This window comes from Ptychodera flava, chromosome 1 (genome assembly GCF_041260155.1).
Source record: "Ptychodera flava strain L36383 chromosome 1, AS_Pfla_20210202, whole genome shotgun sequence".
Lineage (NCBI taxonomy): Eukaryota > Metazoa > Hemichordata > Enteropneusta > Ptychoderidae > Ptychodera > Ptychodera flava.
In genome coordinates, this window is record NC_091928.1 from 4,977,154 (window position 1) to 4,990,355 (window position 13,202).

The 13,202-nt window shown below is 35.2% G+C and overlaps 2 protein-coding genes across 2 annotated transcripts; both read right to left on the reverse strand.

Moving 5' to 3' along the window:
- Positions 1–3,779: 3,779 nt before the first annotated feature.
- Positions 3,780–8,274, reverse strand: LOC139123071 (seizure protein 6 homolog). The gene is made up of 5 exons (XM_070689087.1): positions 7,813–8,274; positions 7,296–7,487; positions 4,969–4,995; positions 4,484–4,562; positions 3,780–4,122 (listed from the first exon to the last, which is right to left on the reverse strand). The coding sequence occupies exons 1-5, from the start codon at positions 8,093–8,095 to the stop codon at positions 3,855–3,857; spliced, it is 849 nt and encodes a 282-aa protein (XP_070545188.1). The 5' UTR covers positions 8,096–8,274; the 3' UTR covers positions 3,780–3,854.
- A 512-nt stretch (positions 8,275–8,786) lies between these two features.
- On the reverse strand, positions 8,787–12,706 carry LOC139152122 (antigen WC1.1-like). Its single transcript, XM_070725249.1, has 4 exons — positions 12,531–12,706; positions 10,924–11,085; positions 9,970–10,137; positions 8,787–9,070 (listed from the first exon to the last, which is right to left on the reverse strand). The coding sequence occupies exons 1-4, from the start codon at positions 12,604–12,606 to the stop codon at positions 8,787–8,789; spliced, it is 690 nt and encodes a 229-aa protein (XP_070581350.1). The 5' UTR covers positions 12,607–12,706.
- Positions 12,707–13,202: the final 496 nt, after the last annotated feature.

Consider the following 13,202-nt stretch of genomic DNA (forward strand, 5'->3'; position numbering starts at 1 on the left):
ACACTTCAATCTATTCGTCTCTATTTCATGAAATGCAGTAGTCTGTTTCGCTTTGTTATGTCTTCCTTGTTTCACTGACGGTTGATTTCGAGAATTTGGTCACACTGCAAGTTCTCTTTAACTACACACGACCTCTTAGATCGACTCTTGATATTTAACCAACTCTTTTCTTTAGTGGAGTATCACAGTTCCGCCGGCCTGGTTAAGTTGTGGACTCGTCATTGTAGCCGGAGGATGAGGGTTGATGCGATGAGGTCCTTTTCTCAGACAATTTTCGATTCATAATATCTCACCAACTCGACTTAAACATTCTGGTTAACTGACATGTGTGCAAAATTTTGTATTCAAAACAGAATGATTTGAAAGAAATAAACTTCAGCAAACTGTTGCGTTGATGGTTTAGCGATCGCAAACTTGAAAGCAAAGACGAAAAGGAATGAAATAGGATGGCGAAGGACTTTCTGTGCTTTACCAAATTATGTGGTGCAAATACTGTCCTTCACGCTAGTCTGTTGTGAAAATAGTGTTTTTGACTGTATTCTACACAAAAAACTTCCTATTTTTCAATGAAAATGTGGCCGTCAAGCCAATTTGTGGTGAAAATGCCAGCTTCAAACCAATTTTGTACGGATAGCACAGTCCATCTCCCTACTCTTGAGAGGGTACGCTGTCCTTCACTTAATTCTGCACTGAAAATAATATGGTTGTCCCTTCTGTAGTCCTTTACTATCTTTTATGTTTCGTTTTAGTTAACCCCAATTGAGATCGTTGGGTGACGGCAGGGGCCAGCCAGCCAGCAGCTACTGTGCATGCTCGAGTAAAGCCAAGCGAGTAGTGGGCCAGACAAATAATACGGTTCTTCATTGTGTTTTCCCAAATGATCTCAAAATCTATGCCTGTGCATTCAGAGCCAGTATTTAACATGTCAGAGTCACTCACCAATATTATTTTGATGTAAGGTCGGTATAATGTGTTCACAGGGATCTGCCCTTGTTGCCGTCGCAGAAAAGCTATCAGGGTTTAGGGACTGGTCAGTTCTTCGGCCGGGGGGGGGCGGTGGATTATTTTTTGCCGACGTCAAAAAGTGGCTGACCCCCCCTATTCCAAATTTTGAAAACAGGGTGACCCCCCCTATTCCAAATTTCTAAAACAGGGTGACCCCCCCCCCCGGGCGCGACAAAGGTAAAACAAAAGATGGACATAAATTATATATATATATATATATATATATATATATATATATATATATATATATATATATATATATATATATATATATATATATTTATATTTTACATTTTACATATATTTATATTTTAAATAGTCATTCTATGTTTTAGTGAAATTGTTGACATGTCAGTTGTAAGATAGGAATTTCAAAGTGTCAATCTTAAAGTTTAAATACAGTACATTTTGAATGAGCTGTATTTTGAATGAGCTGTGAATGTATTTCACACTTTCTCTGCTTAACCAGATGTCCTGAACTGTTGTACAGAAATGGATGTCAATCATTAATATCAAAGAGGAAAAAGCAGTGAATCAAAAACTTTGATGGGTGTTAAGACTTGCCAACCATCCAATTAAATCTACTGAGGAGCCATAGAGAGTTTTTTTAGCCAAATCTGATGTGTACAGTGTCTGAGAGGACCTTTCTTGTGTAACACTGAAACCATAAAAGCACAGCTAATAATGACAAAAACTGCCTTTTTTAACTGTTATTTTGTTCATAAAAAAGCATCTTTCTACAGAAAACCTATGAAACAAAGGAAAATAATTGCATCAATGAGAAGGAAAGATATCTTGTCATTTTTCTATCTCTAAAATAAGTCACTGTATCAAATATATATTGTGAAATATTTGTGCATGTTGCTTTCTCATACTGAATTCTCACAGAGAGAACAGAAAAGTGTCAGGAATTTGTCATCCTTTTCATATGAAATGCAGATTTCAATAATGGTACACTTTCACTTAGCAAACATCAAGATATCTCTGAAAGTATGGCGCCCGAAGGGCGCGCCAAAAAATATGAAACATCCTGATATCTCTGATATATATGCCTTGTATATTAAAGTCATGCACCTGAAGGGCATGCTGAAAGATGTATGATATATTAAAGTAATGAGCTTGAAGAGCACGCTGAAAAATATTGAACATACAGATATCTCTGATGTATGTATGCTTGATATGTTAAAGTTGGGCGTGCTGAAAAATATGACTGATTATTAAAGTTACGCGCCCGAAGGGCGCGCCGAAAAATACAACTGAATGATGAATTTTGTGGCTGACACTAGCATTTTAGGCAATGATGAGCCTGTGTCAAAATTCAAAAACACACTGACCCCCCTATTGGGCATTTCAAAAACATGGTGACCCCCCCTATCACCAAAGTCAAAAACAGGGTGACCCCCCCCCCCATGAATCCACCGCCCTCCCCAGGCTGAAGAAACTGACCAGTCCCTTAGACACTTAAATGTTTTAAAAAGGTAGACATGCATTGTGTTTCACACAATCACGACAAAAGACCAAGAAATCCAGTCATATTCTAAGTTAAGGACCCTTTTGCTAACAAAAGAAATTGTGGCATAAACATGATTTTTAATTTTTTGATGCATGTCTGTTCGCTTTGTTTACACTGCTTGAACCAAACAATAAACTTAGATTAAGTTAAGACATTCAAAACACAATTAATATGGGAATCTTGTGGAGAATACAAAGTCTTGGGGATACTAAGTTTGTCCGTGAGTACATGTGGTATAGTAATACACTAAGTTTGTCCGTGAGTACAAGTGGTATAGTAATATCGGGGAATTCTCTTTATTATATTTGATTTGTTAAAGTAGGGCCTTCACTGTATTCCCCATCCATTACAAATCATGCATACTATTTTAGCCTTCATGCTCACTGTGTTACGAATGTCGATACAAAGGGCTCTTCAATAGGTCTCCATAGTTTTCCCCGTTTGATGAACGTTAATGTTTTATTCAAAGGGATATTTGTGAAACCAACAAATTTGTCTTGGCTTTGTTTGGAACCGTAACTCTTGCAAAGCGCCACGCGTGGACAAAGCCTAGTCTTAATTCACTGCCCACGTGTGGGGGTTGTCACCCTGATGTAACAGCCATTCAAAAAAAATTTCCAATGCATATGAAAGTGCGTAAACAAGAAAAGTAAACTCATGAATTTTAATACACGTGGCCGGTATGGCTTATTTGGGCCAAATAAGCCATACTGACCACGTCTAAATCTGTGTTGGGAAAAGCTGTCATGAAAACACAAATTTTTTCGAATAAAAAATTCAAATTTTGTCCGAAGGAAAGGAACAAATTTACTCGGATACGTTCTGTACGTTCTCGATGTATTTGGTGTCACAATGACAGGAAAATTTTAATCTGAAAAAGGTATAAATCATGTAATACAGTATAGAGCACCTTAAACTTTTGAGAAATTTGAAAAATATGAAAATCCAATAATCCCAAATTAGTTCCTGGTGTTCATACTAATTATTCATTGGAGACTAGCAAAAACATCATTCATCATTCTAAGTACGGGCACCGAGCAGCTCATTCATATGTTACATTATTGAAGAGTTCCTTCCGAACACCGTAATCACTGTTTTCCTTTTCTGTTGTTAAATCATAAACTAAATGCACTGTCCATTGAGCTTCTAATGCCACCATCATTACAATGTTGATTATATCTGAAAATTGCCATGTTACATATGAAATTGCCATGTTATATCTGAAAATTGCCATGTTACATATGAAATTGCCATGTTATATCTGAAAATTGCCATGTTACATATGAAATTGCCATGTTATATCTGAAAATTGCAATGGAATTGTCCGGACCAGTCCTCAACTATCAGTTGCTGCAGTATCACTTATCTCTGTGTAGATGTTGTCTTCGCCTTTGCCGGCTGACTCGTATGCTATATTGTCCACATTTCCATATTGCTTCCTCTGTCTGTTTTCTGTTTCATCGTTGATATCTTCCACGTTATATTGCTGTTGACTGGACACTGGATCAATTGATCTGTCACGAGTACTGACATTTTCATATCGCTGAAAATCGGAGACTTCATAATATTCTAGTACAGTACTTTGTTGTAATTCACCAGACATCCTGTGAGAGTTTGATGATAATTAGTCAGAAACGCAATTCAACATTCGTATTATTTTACAAACTGTACCGATATGCCCATCAATCCCTATACATACATACATACATACATACATACATACATACATACATACATACATACATACATACATACATACATACATACATACATACATACATACATACATAGTAGGAAAAACGTGGTGTGAATAACAAAACTATGTCACACAGAATGAGCAAAAACGCAATTAGCCACTATGTCTACGAGCATTAGCTTTGAAATTTTAATTATTAATTGAGGGTTTCCCAAATCTCATTTGATGTCTACGCAGGATCAAATTGCTTTATTATTATTACCACAAACCTTTTGCGAATGAAGACCACCAGGAGAGTAGCAACAGTCATTACGACGACAACTGTCACTAATGTACCCACTAAAGCACCTGAAAAAATGACGAACAAGAATTAAATAAGGCACAACAAACACTTAAACTTTAAAACTTGCCTGGTTCCTAGATGTTTTGATACGTTCCACACAACAGTAAGTGAATACGTTTGCAGTAAGATCATATGACTGGACTGTTATTGGTTATATTTATCAATATTGTAATTTCACATAGAACTTTAGGCGTTTTGCGAAGAGTTCAGCCGTGACTCGAAAGTCATTTTTTCCATTCAACGATATCAAAAATTGGAGGAAAAAACATGTAAATTAAGTAATATAATGATTTATGATGCCTATCAATAATATCTCATCATATATATCCTATTTTATAACTTTAAAAAGAACGACCCCGCCACTTCAATGATATTATCGGTTGACTGCCCTGAACTTTAACTCATACTTACCGATTATAGATCCAGTCTTGGGTGTTTCTGCGGTAATTGTCAAAATAAATTTGGTTAACGATGAACAATATAAAGTTTGTTTGCATTGGTGATCCCATTCTCTTCCAAATGTTGTGAGTTGCATTTGTCAAGGCATTTGTCAAGCTATATATATATATATATATATATATATATATATATATATATATATATATATATATATATATATATATATATATATATATATATATATATACACAGATATACAAAATGTATACAATGTGCCCTCCCGGTTATCACCATAATGGCTTTATGGCAATCTCTGAACTTGGGCACAGAGAGTACGGTTATATATATATATATATATATATATATATATATATATATATATATATATATATATATATATATATATATATATATATATATATATATATATAAATACACAATACTTCAAATACAATGTAATAATATATGTTACTTAAGTTTCATGCATCTTGCAATCTTCAGACAGAAATGAAAACATTTTAGGCAACACTCTCATTTATATGTTTGGGACGTACCATTCTATTCGTAGGTGGTGTTAAAATTTGATAAATAATATTTGTTTTGGTGGCGAGATTTTAAAAACCAATTCAGAGCGCTTGTTTAACAGCGTAGATTTGTCAGCTTTAACAATGTGCAGCTTTTCTGATATTCAAAGATGACATCGCTTGCTTATGTTACAGTAGCTCGATGCTTTGTCAATAATTGACCACGAAATGTCAAAGATTTGGTCCTTACTTTTTAAGTTCAATAATACTTTGACAACTCAGACCTGTTCTTATATTTCTCGTTACGGAATGATTGCATGTGGTTAGTGAAGCTTTGGCGTAAGGATCAACCAGCGGATTGTAATTGCCGGGTCAAGTCTGCATGCCCCGTGAAGGGTAACTGTCAAGTCAAAGGCGTGTTTTACAAGGCCAAAGTATCAACAGAGAACAAACACGGAGAAGGTTTAAATCGGCATCACTGATAACACCTTCAAGACTCGCTTCACTAACCACATACGATCATTCCATAACGAGAAATATAAGAACAGTTTTGAGCTGTCAAAGTATGTATTAAACTTACAAAGTGTTTGGAAGAAAAAGAGTGACCCTCCCCCATTGCCATTAACAGAAAACAGTAACCTACCTCCAGATGTCACAGTCCGTATTAATAATATATTAATTGACATGTAATGTCTCATTTGACCTTTGAACTCCCAAAGAATCCTTGTAACTTAACAAATAATCACTATGATGAAATTCCAAAATCATATTTGTTGTTTACATCTGCTGTTTCGAACAACTATCCTCATCACGTACATTTATATTAATTGTTAAAGATCCATAAATACACAGAGTTAGCTAGTTTGGTATTTCAAATAAATTATACGAAGGTTCCTCATAGATTACCATGTAAAGTGAATCAATATTTCGGTGAAATTCCAAAATCACATTTCTTGTATGCACATGGACTTGTAACCACTCTAGACTAATTATGTTTTTTAATATCAATAAATATGCAGATTAAGCTAGTTTTTTATTGTAAAAATTGTTCTAGTGAATCAACATTCCAGTGAAATTTAAAAATTAAATTTCTTGAACACATATGGACTTGTTTACACCAAAGTCTACTCAACTTCATTTATATCAATTATCAAGTGTTTATAAATACACACATCTAGCTTGTTTTATATGGGGAAAATATTGTTCATAGTTTCATGATTTTTCTTAGGTCCGCGCAGCGAAAATCATGCCATCGCTGGCCATAATGTTCTGTTTTTTGGGTTTTTTATAAATCGATACAAACTTTCGTAAAATTTGACCCCATTCATTGATTGTAAAATTTGACGTCCATCCCGTAAAATCGATTATGTAAAAGTCAACCCCCTGATTTCCATCGACACTCTCCAAGTAAAAAACGAATGCTCCCTACTACGCTTTCAATCACGGCACTTTACTCAAGGAGATTTGTTTTTTAAAATTAGGTGCAGCACGTAAGGTCAGATAAGTGTACAGACTTTATTTGCTCCCATTTTGAGTTGTATTCCACATACATAAATATCTATGACGAAATACTTTCTCTTTAATTCCTTTGATAACAAGATACTTAAACGACAAGAATAGCCCTGATTATAAGTGCTCATTGATATAACGTTACGGCATACTGTATTGGTATTACAATGCAGTGCACATATCGATGGTAAAGGCCCGTTCCGAAGAAAGTAAACTGTGTGGTACATAAGTATTAATGATTGGAATTGTTCTAGGAAATGTCACCTGAGCCTTGAAGATTCCTATACAATTATCTGATTTACCTACCGGCACATTGTGGCACAGTGTCATTCCACTTCCCATCTTCAAGGCATTCTATACTTCCATGAACACTGTCCAACTCATAACCTCTCTTGCACGTTATGGATACAACATCCCCATGAAAATATGGACAAAAACTTTCAAATATCACGCTTTGGTCGGTCACGTTGAATGGTGATCGGCAATCAGGAATGGCCTCTACTCAATAAAACAGGTAGGTAGATTGGAATAAGGTGCTTAGTAAATGAGTCAAGATTGGGATACTCTGAATACTCTACATGGTTCAAAACTCCCCCTTGAGATGCAACAACCAAGATAGGAATTGAGAGTTAAAAATTTATAGTATCATTAAAGAATGTTTTTCTTCATCAAAGTTGAACAGTTTACATCATATGTGCACCCGACGAAAATTGAGAACTTCACAGTGTTATGGTAATAATAACTTTAAAAAAACAAAATGAAGTTGAAATTTTCCTAATTAAGTATCTGATATTGTCGGCTTCCATATGAAATTTACAGTTACCTCTGAACTTTACGATGAAGGACACTTCTGCCAAGTTTCTTGTACGAGAAACGAAGGAAAGTTGTATTTTGTTTGAACAAGAATAAATTGGTGTACTAAGATTTTCAAAATAATGCCACCCTACATCGGAGGATTCAGATATTTCAAGTGCGTCGTGTCTTCCCAAGTTTAAAAAGATTAATTCGGTTCCTAACACTCCATCTGTCGAAGTCTCTGGAGTCCATGAGCATGATTCATTGGGTGAATAGGAGCCAGGGAATCCAGGTGAGTAGATGGTTGTCATTTCATTCAGGTACACGTGACCTCCACGGGCACCAATTAATGCTGAAAGTTAAAACAAGAGATTTCGTTCGTTTAGGTGAAGTTTACATTATGTCCGTGTTAGATTTGGCTTGCATCTTGATGGAACAAGGGCAGTGAAGTTCGGGCTAAGCAGTCCAACTGTTAACTAGCACCTGTGGAATCAGGGTTATTCTATAAAGATGAGAAGTTTATATACGGCAAGCTGAAACTCGTAGTGCGACTCAACTACATAAGCCAGTTTAATAACATTTGTTGGAGACTCGGCAAATGCTTCTAGTACATGAGTAAGATACACATACTCCGCAATGTTCTGTGTGAAGTTGTAAGACAATGCAGAGGTGTCGATTTAATGTTCAGTCGAATATGAAAATTATTAACTGTATCTGACTCGCCTAATTTGCAGATTTTTTAACCCGCAAGAGACTTCGGGGAAAAAAGAAAACAGGAATTATTTGATTAAATAAATTCAGACGAACAACAGAATAAATAAATGGATTGATACATGAAAAAAACTAATCATACTCTGGCAAATGCTTCGTAATGTTGTAAGTTGATCTTCAATGTTAAAACGATTGTGATAACTACAGCTCTTGGTCATGAGAGTATTATTGTAATATTTTGCAATTTAATGACATTCTTTATGATAGTATGCAGGCAAGGTAAACATGTCATCATTGATACCTACTTAAATATATATCATATCCTTTCCGGGACCCACAAACCTGTGCGTCATCACCAGAACATGCCCATCCATAGCCTATGTCTCTTTTTTCAAAGTCTAATACGTCATTTATACAGTGACATCTATTGCCTCGACGTAAGCCAATGTAACGGTGATTGCCAGGTTCATTGGTACAATATTGCAAGCATGCCTGGATTGTCAAATTATTATCGGTAATGTAAGGCGCAGGTACCGATATATAACGATATTCATACCGGCCACAATACCCATCATCTGTGAACAAGAACATGAAATATCAATATCAATGTATATATATATATATATATATATATATATATATATATATATATATATATATATATATATATATATATATATATATATATATATATATATATATATATATATATATAAATCAATTATCTGGTTTCCGAGTTATTGTAAGAAGGGTGCACAGAAACGGTATCATGTATTTACGAAGGCAATGTACTCTATTTGATAATACATCAAATTGATGTACAGCGTATATATATACATATATTATATATATATATATATATATATATATATATATATATATATATATATCATCATACATACATACATACATACATACATACATACATACATACATACATACATACATACATACATGTGTTTCTCAGGCTATGTATAAATATTTGATAGAGTATTAATGTAGCAAATAAATAATTATAATTGTTATATTCCTTATGGATATACTGAAAAACTCCAGAGATAGTGTAAGAGAAGATGATGTCACTCTATAGCCTGTGAGAAGTAACTTGGAAAGAAGTTCAAATATTCAATGTTTGACGGTGTGATCGAAATGACGCGAAACGTATACATGGAATTTAGGATTTGAAGGTTTTTTGCAATTTGTTTCTTAGAGTTACATTTCTTATTGTCCTAGGCAGGCTGTTTCTCTCACAGAATTACTACGACACATGTGAAAGTTGTTAAACAAACGCCGTGGGAAAAGAAACTGCTGGAAAGCTCCTGCTAGGAATTTAGCTATGTATTCAATCTCTATTCCTTACCAAAGCGACCGTTCAAGACATTTCGGTGTTACCTTTATCTTAATTTTTCTCTTCATGTTTTAACATTTTAAAAGTGGGAGATTCATACATTTTAGATGATAGCTCATAACGTACAGAAACATCTCACTTTAGCCGCAGCTGTGTCTTCAGGTTTGTCTCCAGTTTTGTAAGAACAGTCAACGAGAGATGCCTTGTTTTCACACCGGATGTTATAAACGCGGAGCCTTATATCTTCTCTCAGAGCACCGAGTTCTTGTGCACGCCACATCGCCCCGGGAAATCCTGTAAATGCCAAAACAAATAAACGATTATACAACCATACCATAATCACAAATTCGTAGATTATATTTTCATGCCTTTGTGTAAAGACTCGTTTTGAACTTACAAGAATACACTGTACAACTATTATAGCATTTAAAAATCTGTTATCTGCAATACTTCAATGTAACGTGCGGTACAAATTATAGAGACTGAGGCGATTGGTTTTCCTGGCGACTTTTGAATACAGAATTACGGTAAGAACATACACTGGTGAATTCTGGCTATTGAATTGTGTTATAAAGGTTTCAAATCAACTTTAACCCTCAATAATCTTGTCTCTTGTGCACAAAGCTGTATAATGTAATTGATATGTAACATATACAGAATTTCAGTCTTATGAACTAGCCCTCTGGGCGATTGCTGATTTTGGTCATTTTGAGGAATCAAATAAACGCTATAACATAATTTCTAAAAGTGAATTCTAGACTGAGGTTTGCCAACTGGTTTTGGTGTTGATGTTCAACCTAGCAGTTAAGGGAATTAGCATGTTACTCAGTCTATTCTATAATCAGATTATACTGTAATGTTTTATATTAAATCCTGAATTCATGACATTACTGTGTCAAGTAAATATGGCCTTAAAAGTATAAACATGAGACAAGGCGATGGCTTGTTAATGGGATGGCAGCGTACCAAAGACTTGCCGTTTAGTCACTCTGTGGTAACTCATTCATAGATTGTAGTTGATAATATATACATAAATATCTTAAGATTTCCTCTGATTAAGGATATTCTGTACAACCTTACCTAATTCCCTGCAGACGATGTCTGCTTCATCAAGGCTCCAATCGCTATAAAGGTCATAACCTTTATACAAGACTGGAAGCCATTTATCCAATGTCTTGTCGTACAGTTCAACCTGACCATCGTAGGGTGAATCTCCGTCAACCAATCGAACATTTGCCGAATCTGAATGATACGAAATAGATTAGTGAATTTCTGACTAAGAAGCCCAGCTAACACTGTGTCAACGTCAGAATGAAGCAAATTCTATTTCTCTGCTTTATTTATCGATCGTGTACAGCTCACACTTATAATAAGCAGAGTATCTGAATATGAGTAAAGGTACAACAAACGATTATCTGATTCATATAAATTATCTTCCACTGATATTAACAAATACAGTACATTTTATTGATAGTAAACTTTATAGTTGAACAGACAGGAGATACGACATATGTTTCGTTCCGTAAAGCTTAGGACTTCCTTTCAAACGACGCTGTATGAAACCTCCTCCTCGGCAAACTTTGGAGAAAACAATTCCTTTTAACGCCTATCATAAACTCGAGAAAATACGTTTTTCATCTGAGCATTGCCGTATTTAATATTTTACAGGTGAACAAATTATTAATTAATAAAAGCTAATTGAATAATTACTTAAATGGCGCCATCTTGATCTCTTAATAGATATTTTCTAAACATGTACTGAAATACACGTTCTGTTATAAGTATTCTGTACTAATATTTTTCCAGTATCCACAGTTTTCAGCTGCTATAAAGCCGTTTTTGTCAATGACGTTGATTGGCGTTGATATTTTGTCTTTGACATTCTCAAGCAAATCACCTACACACCCTGGTCTCTAAATGAAAAACCTGTTACGGTGACTTCAGACAAAATAGCCTTCCACAAAGCATCTTCATCAACAATTACGAGAAAGGATATTGTTGGTGGCGCTTTGTCAGGTCACTGTCTGCAAATATCTTTGCGAAATTCCTATCCTAAACTACTGTAAGTTATAAGGAGGGTAATGTCTTTCGGTTAAATTGGATACGCATATTTATTCTTAGATTTGTGTCAAACTCAATTGATTTCTTACTAGGGACTAGATTCGAGGCAAGATTTGTTTCCAACTCAATTGATTTCTTACTAGGGACTAGATTCGAGGCAAGATTCACTTTAAACCTCACAATAATGTGATATTTCTTTGGCATGTAGTCCACAAATTCTAATCCTCGTGGAGACTGTCTTCATTTGATTTTACCGATAAACATCAGACTGCTAGCATGTCAAAGTGAATTTGACATGAACACTCTAATTATTCTTCCTAACATCGCTCTGAGGTGAAATCCAAGGTCATTCATTTTCACACACGACAAAGGTAGAGTACAGTGAACAGATTATATGGGTCACGAAAACGGGTCACTTCAGGTCGCGAAGACAAGATCACAACAAACCATACAAAATGATTGTTCTTAAGGTCACCTTAATTCAAAAACGGACTGAACTATCAGCCAAACTTAATGTAGATATAATACCATTCGCTGACAGTGTAAGTATTTGCTGAAGCTAAAAATATACTGTACAATTCATAGTTATTTCGTATGTCAGTTCCAGTTTGATTTCCCACACATACCTGCGGTAACACCGACAACTCGACCGATCAGCGTGACCAGAACGAAGACGTATGTTGTTGCTTGATAAGTCATCATCTGTGAAGAGTGAATACTTTTGTATCCAAAACCGCTTTTACAGTAAAAAAATGGTGAAAGTGCCAACCAAGTACAACACAGTGCAACGACAGGAGGTTTACTACTTCCTGTAATATGATGTAAAATACAGCTCAACACTTCATATCACGTGATCTGTAGTTGACCCTGTATTCACATTACTTTCGTTAGGTTATCCGAACGTGTCCCAGCTGCTTCAGGAGCATGGCGCTCAGATTTTTTGTCCAAATAGCCCCGACATTCTGCCTTTGTTTCGAAGCACAAGATGGATTGTTTGTTTGTTTATTTTCAAAATATACAGTTTATAAATTGCGCTTGCATTATTTGCGATGGCAAGCCTTGTACTCTATATATACTCGTTTGTTTACGGTGATGGCGGGGTGCGTGACAAATTATCTCACAATGCGTGGCAGGGTTAAGGGCTCTCATGAAAACACAAGCTTGACAATAAAACCATTGTGCACAAAATGAAGAACATATAACAAAATTTGTAAAAGTGTATAATTTAGAATAATTTCAAACACGTGACTAAATCGCCTATTCATTTCACATTCATTTAAAGCTGGGTAAGACGTTGA

Bases quoted from the DNA above. Each gene is read 5' to 3' on its own strand.
- LOC139123071 (XM_070689087.1), bottom strand. From the start codon at position 8,095: ATGACAACCATCTACTCACCTGGATTCCCTGGCTCCTATTCACCCAAT. The intron at 7,488-7,812 runs GTAACTGTAAAT...TTTATTGAGTAG, and splicing joins CTTCATCGTAAAGTTCAGAG to AGGCCATTCCTGATTGCCGA. The intron at 4,563-4,968 runs GTAAGTATGAGT...TCATTTTTTCAG, and splicing joins CAAGACTGGATCTATAATCG to GTGCTTTAGTGGGTACATTA.
- LOC139152122 (XM_070725249.1), bottom strand. From the start codon at position 12,606: ATGATGACTTATCAAGCAACAACATACGTCTTCGTTCTGGTCACGCTG. The intron at 11,086-12,530 runs GTATGTGTGGGA...CGTATCATTCAG, and splicing joins AGTTGTCGGTGTTACCGCAG to ATTCGGCAAATGTTCGATTG. The intron at 10,138-10,923 runs GTAAGGTTGTAC...TGGCATTTACAG, and splicing joins CATCGTCTGCAGGGAATTAG to GATTTCCCGGGGCGATGTGG.